This window comes from Tinamus guttatus, unplaced genomic scaffold, assembly GCF_059628265.1.
Source record: "Tinamus guttatus ecotype Peru unplaced genomic scaffold, ASM5962826v1 Tinamus_guttatus_pri_ptg000133l, whole genome shotgun sequence".
Classification (NCBI taxonomy): domain Eukaryota; kingdom Metazoa; phylum Chordata; class Aves; order Tinamiformes; family Tinamidae; genus Tinamus; species Tinamus guttatus.
This window is the reverse complement of record NW_028288667.1, coordinates 904,147-920,157: the sequence shown is the minus strand read 5'-3', so window position 1 is coordinate 920,157 and position 16,011 is coordinate 904,147. Positions and strand designations below refer to the sequence as shown.

The following is a 16,011-nucleotide window of genomic DNA, read 5'->3' as shown; positions in this document are numbered from 1 at the left end:
CATCTGTACTCTCAGTTCTGCTGAAATGTCCATGACCCCCACTTTTGATATATTCAATACCAACGAACATAGATGAATAAAATATACAGGTTTTTTTATTCGACCAAGTTCATTCTTGAAGTTGCCTTTCTCTGCTTTGACAGGGCAGTAGGTGAAGATGATGAATGGCGTGCTTGCCAGTGCCCTTTTCAATGTCTTCCAAAAGCACCGTGTCAAATAGGAAGCAAACTACTGCATTTTATCAGCTGTGTTAACACAAAGGGAACCAGAGCTCCTGTTACCCGGAGGTATTGGAAGGAAGATGTGTGGCAGTAATGAAGAAATTTTGCTTCAGAGATCTTGGAGGAAATAGGCTTGGCTGTAGCCCTCGCTGTATACACTGTTAATGGCGAGAGCGCTGAAGAGACAAAAATGCTGTTTTCCATTACTTTAAAAAGGGCTAATATCTGATGCAACTTAACAAGTGGTCTCTTAGTTTTGTAGCTGTATAACAAAAAGAGAAAATAGTTCTCTGAGAAACATTTAACATGAAGAACAAAAAGAAATAATTTACTTCAAAAATAGAAGCAAAGATGCGGTAAGAACAGGAAAAAAGAAATATGAAAGCTATTGCAAATCTTTACCAGTCATCTCCTCAAAGAACAAAAAGTTAGTGAAATAAAGCCATGAAGTTTCCAGCTAGCTCCTTTTCAGTTAGAATCTGTGATTTGTTGCTCCCTCACTGAAGCAGGGTAGGGTAACCTCCATCGGAAGGTACAATTGCAGCTGCTCTGCAAGTGGATATACATGGGGATGACTTGCACTGCTTCATCTTTTTGAGAAGTGTTGCATAAACTTGTCATTGAAAACCTTATCCAAGAGAAAATCCAAGAAGCCAAACAGGTCCATGTATTTTTCAAATGCTTTAAACATCCTGTCCATGGTTCTGCTGTTACATCATGCATGAGGAACCCATTCCACCCTTCTCAGAAGAGGCTTTTGCTATTTTTGTGGTTTCTCAGTCAAAGAAAGAATGGACTGACTGTATCTTCTCTGACTAGGCCAACAGGTCAGTCAGGAAAGCAGAAACATCTGCTGGTATTTGCATCTCTCAACAGTGTTGAAAGGATGGGTATTGAATAAGTGAATGCCTGAAAAATGAGAGTTAACACTTACTTTGGTACAGATAGAATGAAAGATCTTTTAAAATGCATACATAGAGCGCTGAAATACCTTGAAGTAGATTGCAAAGACTAGACCTTTCTGTAACTGTCCCAGAGATGCGTTTTAAGCACGTCTTTGCAGAGTTGTCTTTGTTGCACATCATGCTTTAAACTGAACTTCAGTCTCATACCCTGAGGAACATGAGTAGTGTGACAGACCTACCAGATCAAATGGCTGGGTCCACGTTTTAGAGAAATATTGAGATATAGCCCTTTATTATCCAGTTTTTGTGTTCTTTTTAAGTAAGAACAAGTCTTTTGGGGTATTGGAGCATGAAAGGTTGCTAGCCTGGGGTCTTAGGCAATAAATGAATGTTTCAGTGAAGGCAGTCAACCACCTGCACAAATTTAACCTTTTTAATTCTATTTATTGTCTGCAAATATGTGGCCAGATTAGATGTTTCCTAGAGAGCAGAGTTTGGTGTGAGGTATTCATCACTTTGTTATAGTTTCTTTGAGATCACCGTGAAGTAGTCCCTTGTACTAAATGAATAGCTCTCTTATCGTGACCTTTTAATCACTTCATCATGAAGAGGTCTTTTATTTGCTACAAGAGTCTACTTCATTTTACCCCCCATCAAAGGACATATAGTATCATAAAGCAACCACAGCGGAGACTAATACAGAAATATGGTACAATACGAGAAAATTAGTGGAGGTTGGCCTGGTAGACTACAAGAAGCCTTGTGAATTGTTAATAGGAAGTACTGGAGTAGATAACTAGCTGTGAGCTCAATTGTTGGAAATCGCAGAGAGAAATGATATTTTGCCCAGTTTTGTGGCAAGAAAGTAGAACCAAAGGGGAACAATATAAGCCAGTGAGGAGGCACTGGGTAGGACCAAAGAAGTCATAGAGATTTGGAGATGAAGAGGGCACGACTAAAAAGGACGTTTGAAACTAGATGTGAAATTTAGCCTTAATGATGCTTGTGAAACTTTTTCGTATGGACAGAGTTCTGTTTTCCTGATGTTTTAGCGTATGTGTGGTTTATTGAAGATACTGGAGTTTGTGCTCAGGTGCAGAATTGGTATAAGAAGGAAGGAAATCTATTTTTCAATGTTGAAATCATTTGAAGAGTATAAGCAAGGATCCTAAAAAATTATTGGGGGCGATTGTGGGTCCTAGGCGTGTTGCTTGGGTGATTCATAACAGTTTGCTTGTGGTGCAAGAGCGTTAACCTCATGGTTTTCAAAAGTAGTTTGGAAAACTGCTCACAGCTTAAGCTCTTTGGATGCAGATGAATACTTAAAAGTCAGGGGGATAACTAGCCATTTTCTCACAAAAACTATGTGGAAGACTAAATGAGAAATTAAATTACTGTTGAAAAAAAAATCCCACTTGATATACATACAGAAGATTTCCTTGGAAATCTAACATCTAGGCAATAAAGGTGTCTTTTTGTATCACTCTCGCAGACTCTGGTCCCAGGAGAGAGATGCAAGGTGAAGGAAACTTTGTTAAGCTTCCTTGTAGAATAATTTGCTTTTAAATACCAAAAGCATAGATCAAATTTGTAATAAAAATTATGTCTAGTTACTTAAATGATTCAATGTTTTTACTGTAGTTCATGACAGTAAAGGAATAGCAGGCTATTTGAAAGCCTGGAAAGTGGAAGTCCAGAAGATGTTTAATGCTGCAACATTGCTAAGGAATGTCATAGATGTGGCCCGTATGAAACACCCATGGCATTCCTGCCTCGGCCCATGGAATAGCAATGCTCAGTAATTAGCTGTTTTGCCAAAAAAGGCAGCGATTCCTGGGTGCCTGGTTGTTGACATTCATGGTCTCAAGGCCTGAACTGTCGGGGAGTGAGATTCATGAGAAAAACCTTCCCCTTTTTTCACTTGCATCGCTTATCCTCCAGAAGGGAAAGGTTCTCCAAAGCAGTCTGCCCTACAGAAATTCCCTTCCCCAGTCGCCAGGGCAGGTTTTTGAGCCGCCATCCCCACTTATTGCAAATCCACGTGGCTCACGCTCCCTGCTGCCTCTTCCTTCCCTTCTGATTCTCATTCCCAGCTGAGCTGCTCTTTGATCCATTATGTTTTTGTCCCATCCTTTTCAGACTTTTAAGTGCCTCTGTTCAGTTTTGTTCTGTACTTGTTCATTTTTTTCCTGTTTCTCCTCTTTAGCCCCGTTTGCCACCTCCTTCTATGTCACTTTGCTGCTTTGCCCATCTGCTTCCCTCTGCCCCCTTTTCCTTTCTGTTTGCCAGTTACACTTCTTCACCACGTTGTCATCATTTCAGGGCATTTCCAGCTCAGTTTTGCGCTCTACATTAAATGGGTTTTTAGCCCAGAAAATATTTTTTTCACAAATTTCTTTACCCATTTTGTTGCCTGTGCTGTTTCTCTTGAATTTGCTAATAATGCGTTTCTGCAAATATCACCACATGTAGATGTGTGTCTCTTCAAAAGAAGGTGGTATTTTTTTCTGCATTTGCCAGTTTCTTCCATAGAAAGCTGTTTGAATAAATACAATATTTGAGGAACATTGCCTCAGAAAAAAAAATGAGAAGAGAACCAAATTTTGGCTTCATTCTTCTGAAGTATCCCGAAGTGTAAGCTAAATTGAACCGTCACAAAGTGCTCAAAGGAGCTTTGATGCAACTCTGCTTTCAAGTCTGTGATTTAAAACGCGTTTTGGTCTCACTTTACAATTTTCAGTATATGTGGAGATATTCTCCGTAAATCCTAAGGGATGCTCTCATCTGTGGAACTCGGTCAAATTGTACAGAAAGGACTCCGTGAAGAGATCGGATCTTTAAAGTATTGGACAGTATGGAAGTATTTAGACACAACCTTTTAGAAGCCAGAAAATCTTCAGCTGTGCCAAACAAAAGAGAGCAATCACATCAGCTTCATATTTCTGTGGAGAGAGAATTCTGATTTGGACACACAAACCATCACAACTGGTAACTTCCATATCCTCTTATCCTCTTCCAGATCAAAATGTGCCTGCATACTGTGAGGCTTATGGCAAAACAATTCAGGAAAAGCTTCTATAAATACTGAAATATTCATAGAGTCAAAACTTTAATAATAGTAAATATGTGCCTGAGAATTACATGTGTGTACATTTTTATCAGTATAAAAAATGATGTGTTAACGTGATGAGGCTTGAGGCTTACCAGTTTCACATTCAGGTAACAATGATTTCAGTTATGTTGCATCTGTTTTTTCATGTTAAAGGTGAATGAGACAAAAAACTCCATATAATTTTTCTAGTAAGTTATCTCATAAAATACTCAAGAAACCTACTTTATGCGATAGTGTAGCTAATAGGATTTCAAATGACAGTGATATATGAGAGTTTCAGAAGCAGTAATGCAGTACATTCTGTTTTGAATAATTCACTCATGTGAGATGATTATATATTCAAAAATGATTGAGTTGCATAGCCAAATATAGGGTGGTCTATCTCAGTTTTTGGAGTAGCACAAGAAAAAGAAGTTTCTACAGTTATTCTCAAACTATGGTTTGTAGTACATACTGTTGGTTGGATGAACTGAGTTTAATTTATTGTGAAATAATTAACATTCCACAGTAGATGTCTTCTTCTTGAGCCAATTAATCTTATTGAAAAATTACATGTGGAATAGTTGAAGCAAATTTTCTAGAGGTGCTTTTTGTTTAGGCTTCCTTGACAGCCTTTTTCCTTACAGATAAATTACATGTCTAGAAATGTCTTGCCTTCATATTTATTTTAGCTTGGCAGCATGTTATTGTTATGGCTAGCAATATTTCATATCCAAAAGTGTTAATACTAATCGTAAATTATGACCAGTGATAGGCAGTGGTTGCTATCAATCATGACAAGTAATTGATGTTGATTGAAACAAATAAATAAGATGCTTTGCAAAGTTATAACCTTGTCATTTAACTTTACTGCCATAAATGCATCAAACCAATTTAGATTGACTTATTGTAATTAGATACAGAACTTTAAAATCAAGGCCAGAAGTTACTTTTTTGTTTGTTTGTTTTTTGGTGGTGGTGTTTTTGTTTGTTTGTTTTCAAAATTTGAATTGGATGTGTAGAAATATTTGTCGTCTTATTACAGTCTTCAGTTCTTTGATAACTGTAATTTACTCTAAAAGCCTTTGAAAACTCTATGGGGAGTCTGTAGTTGCATCTTAGGCTACTTGGAGTGGGAAGTCCACTCCAAGTGTGTCACGGGTGTAGGTAGTCAGGTGTGATGATCGCAGCAGCTCTTTCTGGACGTGTAAAATATGCTTCAGTGTGTCATTAATTGTAGTTCAAAATTAAGGTGCGCTTAAAGAATTTCCTGGATTGTGGTGCGAACCTGCAATTTGTGAAGGAATTAAATTTCCTGCCTCCGTCGGTGCCAGGTACAATCCATATGAAATCAGTCATCCGTTCATCTGATTAAACTTGTATGTAAGTTATTGCTGAATCTATGGCCAGGCAAGTAACAGACAAATACATGGAAACTAAGAGCAGAATGTGCAGTGCAGACCCTCTGTGGAGTCCAGCGTGGAGGGAGCTCGAGCCCTAGGATATTCAATGTATGATCTGAATTTCCCTGCATTTGTTGGCATCCCTGAAATCAACAGAACTCCAATCATTATCTAATATTATTTTCATAATATGCAGAGTTAGGGCAGATACTGATAACATTATTAATTTGTTTAGTAGATAAGCAGCAAAAGGGCTGTCGGAGTCATCCATCAGCTGTGTTTTGCCTTTGGCGGTAGTCAGGGTGCTACTAATTTCAACTTATTAACTTCATCACAAGTATTCCTAACAGAGAAGCCATGTATCTTGAAATATAAAAGAAAGAAAAGAATATATAATTCTGTTTGTCTTGTAAAAGGTCCTTCTCAGCACATCAGCTGCTGATGGCACTCACTGCATGGCAGTCCCAGCAGGGTCGCATGTGATTCAGCTCATAAAGAGGAGATGAGGAATAGTGTGTTGATCCACTTTTTGCAAGAATGTTTACTGCTTGGAATCTGAGCCGGAGAAAGCAAAACTAAATGCTGTCCCTTTGTGACTCATTTGCTTTGGGGATGCTCTGGCACGGAACAAAGCCAGGACGTGCATGTTTTGGGGGTCACCAATTCATCTCACAAGTGGCAAAATCCAGAGATTCTGTGTAATGTTAATATTCTGATCAAAGTCTGGCATTTTCATTGCTGCAAATGTAAAGTCCACTAGCGTTATCTAGAGAAAAATCAAGATTAAATGTGACTAGGTAGAGGGGAATTAATTTAAATAATAAGTTGCATGATGTGTATAGATAACATGCATGGATTCTGTGCAGTCTGTGCTGGGCGCAGATGCTGGTGGCAGCCTGAGGTGCTGCGGTGTCACCGGTGCCCGGACACTGCTGCTTGGGCAGAGCCACGGTCAGCGCCGTGCTTTGCTGCATGTCCCCTTAACAGGGCATCCATAGTGTGGTGTTATAGGGCTCGTGTATACGCGACTGTGTCACCAGTGTACTGCTCCACTGCATTCCTTCCAGTAATTCCTCCTGGCTGGCTGTATAGAACTCCTTGATGCATGATGTTTGGTGATACTTTGCTCATCATCACTCTGCTTAGCTTCTGCTCCTTGCTTGGTGGTTGCAGTCTGTGGCATGTTCCGTAGGCTCCCTCTTTCCTTTCAAAGGAAACCATGAGGAAACTGTGTTGTTTTTTTCCGGTGTTTCTCTTCTAAAAGTGTTTTTTTTTTTTTAATGATTTTTAGTGGACAGTTATTACTAGGGGTTTGATTTCAGAATTGTGGGTAAGGTTCCCTGTGTAGCTCCATGGCAGAGGTTCCTTGCGTGAATAATGAGTGATTGATTAACTAGTATCTTGGCCTTGTAATCACTTTGCCATGGAAAAGTCTCTGGCTTGATTTTGTGCATAAGTAGATTTATTTCTTGTAATTCTTGAAATGCTTAATGAGGTCACAGAAAAGAGGATGAAGGGAGAATCCCACACATGCTGCTCTTCTGCAAGCTGTGTGCAACAGTTCATATTCCCAATGCTTGCCAATAACCAAGGCGATTTGAAAACATGCTCCAGCTTTTAACTAATATGTTGTGGAAAATCTTCCAAGTGAGAAAGACCGTGGATGAATGTAGAAGTAGGTATCCTTGCAAGAGATGTTGCTGGACTTCCCGTGTTTCACTGTGTGCTCTCCTTTGATTTCTTGGTTCACGCTGATTTTGTAAAATACTGTAACATTAGATGACTCATTAGGAAATAATGTTTTGAGTTTCAGATACCATTTCTTCCTATTGCGCTCAGGACTATTTGGCGCTCTCAGTAACACTGTTGTTAGAGACATGATGGACTGAGGAGATAAATGAGACAAGAGGTAATGTCTTTTAGACCAGCTGATATTGCTGGAAGAACAGAAAAGCTTTCTGGCACACAAAAATGATGTTTTTATTTAGGTCAGGTTTTCTTAGCTCTGAACTGCCTACTAACTTATTCTTGTGCCTGTGAAGCAGTAAAAGCTGTTTCTTGATCTGTTTTTCTGAATAATACTATCAGTGAGGCACGCATATTCCACAGGAGCTAAAACTTCCCACAATTAAATCTAGTCTTTTTTTTTAATTCTTAGAATAATTGTATATTTTTATTATTATTATTATTCAGATTGACTGTCTCTTAAAACCCTTGAATTTGTGTTCAATGAGATCAGAAATATAAATTCACCCATAAAAGATCTAATATCTCATTGAGGTGTCATAAAGATAAGTATGGTTTCAGACCTTCCCATCTGAGAAGGTTTCCCTCTCTCTTCCTAGGTCAGTGCATGTGTTTTGAGATAAGTAGGATGGGCATGATGGTATGGTGAGCAATTTTAATTATTTAATGGCACTGCACTGCATGTTTATAATTAATGGGAAAGGAATGTCTTTCCAAAGATAAGTAGACTTTTTTCTTTTTGTTAAATACAAAAATAAATACATGTCTACACTAGGAATACTGAGCGTCATAAATATATCCTATTTAGCTGGTAAATTTGGGGATAATTGAAACTGTTAATACAGAATGTGATGCACATGCTAACATTTCTATTTTACATGCAGTTTTTATCACTCTTGTGCAGACTGAGTGCTGCCGTGCCCCGTGAGAAGTCTCATTTGAATCTTAAAGGAGAATTTAGAGTACAGCTGCACCGAGAAGTGCAGGGACTCCTTCAGAGCGTCTGTGTCACTGAAAATGAAAGTACTGAGCACTGCTTGGAACCCTGCAAGGAGCCAAGCAGCAAGGAGCTATCGTTATCACTCAAAATAAATCGCACGTGAAAGAATATAATTGGTTTGTAATGCAGGGAATGAATTTAGAATGCATCAAGGTGTTTGGCATCCCCGAATGGTTTGTGTTGGTTGTGATGGGGCTCTAACGTCCTCAGCTCTTCTCAATGTTGGTGGAGCTGAGTGCTCTCCTCATCTTGGGGAACGATTGCTGGCAAGGTTTTTTTGATAGCTTTTTAGCACAAACAGTATTCTGTGGAGGGATGTTTTCCAAATCACCAAGGACAGCAAACAGCATTTCCTGGAGTGTATTGCAGAATTAGTGGAGTATATTTGACTAAGCATATGTTGCATTTTATTTTTCTATATCTTGCTGAGATATAGGTTGAGTTCCATGACAGTATTTCATTTTCAGAAACCTTTGAAAGACATTCTATGAAAGACAGGAGATAAAGGACATATAAAGCCCAGAACAATATGTCACCTAAAAGTTCAGATCGTGATTGATAAGAGTGGGCTTTTTATTGTTGACTGTTAGCTGAATAATAGATTGTTATTTCAATATGTTTTGACTGGAGCAATTTGTCTTGAAGCTACTTTTTTCACCTTTTTCTTCTAGGTCCTTTGCAAAATAGCTCTGTAATTTGATATTTTTAATACACAAATGCAGAAACTTTTTTCAATGTTGAGCTGAACCACATGAAAGCCTGTCTTCAGTTTAGAAAATGATAAAAGACTCTGAATGCAGAAGAAATGTTTGATACAGAATAGTTGCTACCAACATTATGTGGCAAAAGGAAAAATAAGTTATACTGAGGAGGAGGTGTGCTGACTATCTTATCTAAAAAGGCGTTGTCACAGTTCTGAAAGCAATGGTGTGTGGAACAATTTCCAGTTTTTCACAGCAGAAACATGCAAGTTATTTAGTTGTCAGAAACTGCAGCAAGCATCTGTGCCAGTCATGGTGGTAAGGATCCTTTCAGTGTCCGTGTCCCACCTTAAAATGTATTATATTCCTGAACTATCGTTCAGGCATGTTCCATGGCATGTTCCTTTCTTCATTTTCTTCTATGGAGATGACAGTACAGAAATGACTCTAATGTATGTAATAGTTTTAAAAGAGAAATAGAGTGAGAGCTTTGCTCAGCAGGTCTGTTCTTCTTGGAGACCCTTCCTTTTTCTTTATTCTGTAATTGATTCTCTTTATACCTAGAGAAAGATCTTTTTTCTACTACAACCTTCTTCACTTTTCCTCAGTTGCACACTATTCAATAAATGTCACTTCTTTTGACAGCTAAAATAATTCATTACCCATGCTTAAAAGATTAACCTTAGCTTAGTCCTTGAATACAACCATATCTTCAAGGCATGGAATATAAGAAATGTTTGAAAAGATTTCAGAAAAGAAATTTGTGCTCTAAGATTTGTGTCATGAAGAAGACAAACAGGTTTTGCTGTAGACAAATGAGAGAGGAGAACATGTCTGGATCTGTAACCACCTGAGCTCTCAGGGTCTTTGCAAAACTTGAGCATAAATTGCCATATTTGTTCCGATTAGCTCAAGTTCTACTAAACATCCAAAAAAGGCATCTAAACAAGAACAATTCAGCTGCTTCAGTCTTTAACAAAACTGCTACAGCACCCTAGGAAGGCTGTGCTTATTATTTAAGAAGGTTGACTCAAGGCACCCTAAATTCTCATATTTTTAATTTCAGATAATGGTTGTGTTTCAGTTTGTCAATTGCAAGCAGGATGAATTAGGAAACCTCTTACTTTTTTAAAAGGAACACTATGAATAGATAAAAATAAAACTAACTTGAGTAACTTGGAGAAAAATGTCAGCATTCTGCCTGAGAGCGACCTCCTGTGATGTTGGTGTCCTTTGGCTGCGAAGCTCTTGCAAAGGTAGTAATACCTTTCTCTCAAACATTTTAATAGTTTTGCATAAACATTTAGATAGCAATTTTATTACAAGAAAAGAGGAGAATTTAAAGTGGGATATAAAGTGCCCTTCCTGTTGTGACGGCATGTTTTTTTGTTAAAGCTATCAAAATGACTTATTAGTTTAGTGTTTCTTGTTAAAAGGTATTCTGTCTAGCAATTTATTTTTAAATGCTTCTATTCTAAATCCCTGCCAGCCCTCTGATAACGTTAGCTGATGCACTTTTCAGAAATGATAGACTTTGTTTCTGGAAGGGTGGCACACCACTTTGTCCCAGCTCTGCGTTGGCACCAGCTGTGCAGGACTCTCCACTCTCACAGCTGCTAGCAAAGATCTCCTAGGGCTCTTTGCACCGTGATTTAACTGCTTATGGCCCTTGCATCCTTACCTCTAGCAAAATAAGATACATAAGAGAAAACAAGAGCTTTGAAGCCAACAGTTTGTCTTATTGTCTTACCAGCGCGTACCTGAATAATTCTACCTTGAGTGTCATTCCTTTGTTACTGGATTAATTTTTCCATCAAACCCTACTGAAATTTAAACATTATGATATTTAAGCAAGTATTCTACTAAGTATAAAAGTAGATATATATCTTTATAGGGAGATATTTATAGTAGATAGGTATATCATGACTATTTAGAGAAAATAAGGAGTTATCAATGTTCTTAGAATATTCTTTTAGTGTCTCTGTGCTTTCAATGATAATCATAACATTATTACAGCTCACTCTATTTCTGTCACGCTTAGCACTTCTCAGAAGAGGCTGATACCTTGCATGATCAAACTCCTTATCATAAGATATAATAAAAAAATCAATTTGGGCCATAATTATTAGTATATGTGTGATTCTTTGCAGAGGAGCAGCATTTTTAATGTTAATCACCACAGGCTTGGAGAATGGAACTGAATATTATCTATAATGGAAATTTTATAGAAGGGAAATTCATCTGTAGCATAAAGTGGCTATGAATCTCACAGGTTTCTGCCGGCTTGTGCTGTTAGCCAGCAAGAATTTGCTAAATTTCCTCATGAGTGTTTGAATGGAAACGGAGTCATCAGAGGGATGTTTTGGACCACGGTTGCTGAATAATTCCAGTCAAAATAAGAGCATCTGAAGCCCCTCTCGAGGGTGCGAGGGTTGCACATTCAGATGGTCGAGTTCATGCATGTGAGCAAGGTCACGGCTGTGTGTTCTCTTTGGTCTCTTCCCTTCGGAGAGGATTCGTGGTACCAATCATAAAAACCTAGAGTTTGCAACAAATACTGTCCATCAGGGTTTGAGTTTTGTGCGGTATCTGCTTCTTATCTAACTAGTCTGCTGCTATCTGGAAATGTACCTTCCATGTGCCAAGCAGAAATACGCTGGAACTCTATACATGTAAAGTTACTGGAAGTCTGGTAAATGTCATCTAATGCTTCTGTCTGATAGTAGTTTATAATAAAAAGAATTTATCTTTATACCGGTCACAATTCTCTATTCTGAGAAGATGGAGTAATTTCAATATATCATAATAACATGAATATTGTGAAATTACGCTATTTTCATACTGTGGTCTGTAGTATTAATGAAATGATCTAGGTTAAAATAAATCTCCCAAGTTTAGAAGTTAGCAAAATATCTGCTGTTTTATAAACATATGTATATATATGTATGTATTATATACACCTAGAAAATATATACACATATATATGCACCAATATGTATACACATAACAAAATATTTGACTTCAGGGAAAGTATGTACAATAGCTGCTATGATTTAAAAGCTTTTAGTCCTTCAGGTTATTAGTACATCATATTATATGCAGTCTCATATTCCTCCACAACACTGATCTTTTGACTCCTGATACGTCAGGCCTTGGTATTTTGCACGTTAATGACAGTTTTTTAATTTCAGTCGACTTCAACAGAAAATTTCTACCTGAAATGACAGCAGTATAAGACTCCACATCAGATTTGCTTCTCTCTACAGAGATCTCTGAGATCAGAGGTTACTGGAAACTTCCTGATGAATTAGGAAGGTTTATTAACAAATGGTTTAGGTTTTTTACCAAAATTATTTTTATCAAAAAAAAAATTGGATTCACCAGCTTTCCCTGAATTTCCAAGAAGTCTAGGCAAAGTCATAGTTTATTTGCCTAATGCATACAGTTTTGCATTCTTTTAAAAATCCTTTTGTTAAACTGTAGCACAGGTTTGTCTGGCTGAGGCCTTTACTGTGAAGGTCTGCAAAGGTTCAGGGACAGGTGAGATTACCAGAGGCTCCGTGCATGCCATGCATGCAGCGTTCAAGCCCTGTTTCAAGCCTGTTGTTTAAATTAATGCAGGAAATATTTCAATAATTAGGATAGCAGTGCTCAAATGTTTTAAAGACTATGACTATAATAATGGTACAAGTATTTATAATTCTCATGCTTTCCCTTTTTTCCCTTTTTTGGACACAGGTTTTTCATTATTCTTACACAGCTTCATATGTGATTTATAACATACACACAAGGTAGGTCACATTGTTTTGTCAATATCGTATGATTTGCAATGCTTCTATAAATACGATGATACCAGTGTGTTCAATTAAAAATGTTTGCATTTTTTCAAGGGAAGTTTGGGAGTTAAACCCTCCAGAAGTAGAGGATTCAGTTTTACAGTATGCAGCATGGGGTATCCAAGGACAGCAACTGGTAAGTACAATCATTAAAAATGTTATGATGCAAGGAGTTTAATACTGTATTTACTCCAGACAGACGGAAGTATCCAAAGCCTTAAGAGTAGTTACGTTGTAGATTTCTGCTGGGGGTTATGGAAATGTTACGGGCTTTAGGTGGTTTTCTTTAACAAAAAGTACATTTAAAAAAAAAAAAGTTTAAGTCTAATTCTCACAAGCAAAGTCTTTAATTGCACAATTATAGAAAGAATTAAATGCTCATCTAAATATGCACTTGAGTGACTCTCAAAATAAGTATCTTTATGGAAGCTACTGTGGGAGAAGGAAAATTAAAGTGAAGAGAAGTTTTCATTTGCAAGATCATTGAAAACCTTGAGCATGTGCAAGAAGCTTATCTAAAAGTGGGTATGATGAATTCGCATTCAACGAAATTGTTTTCAATGAATTGTTTTTGTTTCAGTACAAAGATGACTGCCAAACTCATTTGATCTGCATTACATTCACAGTAAAAACAACAATGCTGTATTTCATCTATTGTGTTTTACCAGAAGCTTTACAATTCTTTTTGAACATGTGTCATCCTTTGTGACCCACTTCTATATGAGAAGAAAATGTTGATTCTAGCAATGATTTTAAACAGATCTAGGTTGCTGGTAGATGGATGCAAGAAAAAGACTTAATAAAAACTACAAATCTCTGAGTAAGAAATTTAGCTAGTTACAATGTTCTAATAAGCTCATTAAAGCCTGCAGGTGTTATCTCATCTTTGCGGATGTGACTTGTTCATGCAGAGAGGTTGTAAGTTGGATGGAGATGCTCTGTTGCTTAAATCATTCATCAAAATGGTGGGAATGTAAAAAATGTTCCTATTTGGAATGTATTGCATTAAGCGAGTAGAAGCAGGAAGAAGAAAGTAATTGGAACATGCATGGTATACCTTAATAATTAACCACATTCATTTATTCGCAACAAGAACATAGTGACAGGATTGATGATAACAAATATGTAGATTATTTACCAGGCAGTATTGTGGAATGCTGCAACCTGTGTAGGCTATAACAGAAAGGTGGTGCATCTGCAAAACTGAGAAGAACAGAACATATTTTAAATTGCAGCTCATAGGAGGATTTTCTGTGCTGTGCCTCTGATTAGTAAATTAAGATACAACCAAAAAGTACGTGCAGTAGTTACTGAGGAAAGAATTATCTGCTTCCCTGAGATGTATCTTAAGGATGGAGATAAACCTAGGTATTATAAGGTTTGGAAAAATAACAAAATTTTATCCATTTTTACCTGGACTGTCATTATGAAAATAGGTGGAAATATTTTCACATAACGCCCAAGCCAACTCATATGTGAGTCTCATACTAGTGAAAAAACAGCCACTGTTTTAGGTGCAACCTTAGTCATGCAGATTTTAAAATGTTAGCATAATTTATACTTCTGTAAGGACAACATTACTCATCTTTGTTCATGTTCCCAACACAAGTAATGTCGTGCTTTAAAAATATCTCCTCCACTGTAGGCTTTATGGTGCCATATGGTCTGCAGAATTAGGAAATAATAACTTCCATTAAAACACAAAATCCTGTGCGCGCTCTGAATGGCACCAGGTGTTATTCCATAGATGTAAACCTGCAGTGAGAATATACTTGAGGACTGCTTCCCCAAGAGTCTTAGAAAATTACGGGGAATAATGTTCTCTTAAAGCTTTTATATGGTAAAAGGAAGTTTCTAAAGTGACAGAAGTGCATTGCCACGTTACCCTTCCACTTCAGCAGCAGCAAAGGAAGTAGAAGGAGCATGAATGAAGAAAAGCTGTAGTGAGTAATGGCTGTTACTGCTGTCCAAAGGGACAACTGCCTCTTAGCTGAGACAGGGGAATGTGGATAATTCCAGTAGACGAGCCTGGGCAGAAAGCAGGGGGATCTGGGGACTTGTTGCCATAATGGTTCTCAGTTACAAAATCTGTCATTTGAACAGACACTTTATCTGTAAATTTTGAAATGAAAAGACAATATTGGAAGCATTCCGCAGTCAGCCTCGATAAGGATGAAGTCATAAACTGGAAGAAGTAAAGCATGGTCATCAGCAGTGCTTAACCAACTACAGTGCAGGAATCCTTATTTGAGTTCCACAGTGAGCGAGAAACGTCTGAATTTCAGAGAGGTAATGTTAGAAGATGAAGATGAAAAACAAAAAGGTGAAACATTTGAGCCGGGCAGTTTATCTAAAGTCTGGAACTGCTGCATGGGGAAGGGCCACAAAACTACCTGACATCCCTTCCTCAGTCGCTGGTGAGACAGCAGACCAACGTGCAAGTGCAGGAGAGCAGAAGTAGGTATACATCAGCTGTCAGGTGGCTGGGTCATAATACTGTTGTTTCAAAGCTACCACAGCGCTTGTGAGTTATTTTAGTTTCTTGCTATTTACCTAGAGCGGAGGATTTTGTAAAGATTAAGAGAAAAGCTCAGAGAAACATCTGCTGTTTGAGTCATGACATTTCGGTGGTGAAATTGAAAACATTTGCCATTTGGGAGAACAAACTTTTATCTAATGAATTAATGTATTTTAATGTCACATTGCTGTTATTTTTGAGGACTGGTTCCAAGGTCACATTTTTTCAAATGCGGTCTTTTACTGGTGTTAGAGATGTGCTGTGTGCAACACCCCCTTTCCTGGCTCTGCATCTGTTAGGGAGCTGTTTTTTGTTCAATATTTGTCATATTTGTTCAGTCTGGTATTTGGCTGAGATTTTGAAAAAGGCCAATTTATTATCTGTTTATGTAATTTTTATAAAATGCATTGCCACAGCAGTATTTCCAGGGAAAATAACCATCACGACTAGATACCGAGTTGATTCCATGGATGTTTTTCTTGTTTACTTTGGTTCTTTGCATGTGCCTTTGCATGTGCTCTTTCGAGCTATACCAGAGCTGGTAGGAAGCCTTTATCAAGGAGGCTAATGTGGTCTTTAAAGGGGTTCTC

General features: G+C 37.7%; 1 protein-coding gene across 2 annotated transcripts in view; it reads left to right on the top strand.

Annotated features, from left to right (window-relative positions):
• DPP10 (dipeptidyl peptidase like 10) overlaps nt 1-16,011 on the top strand; it is a 416,148-nt gene that overhangs the window by 343,300 nt on the left and 56,837 nt on the right. For both annotated transcript variants that reach the window (XM_088521794.1, XM_088521793.1), the window contains exons 6-7: nt 12,806-12,858; nt 12,958-13,039. In XM_088521794.1, the coding sequence (XP_088377920.1) occupies nt 12,806-12,858; nt 12,958-13,039 (135 nt within the window). The remainder of the gene's footprint in view (nt 1-12,805; nt 12,859-12,957; nt 13,040-16,011) is intronic.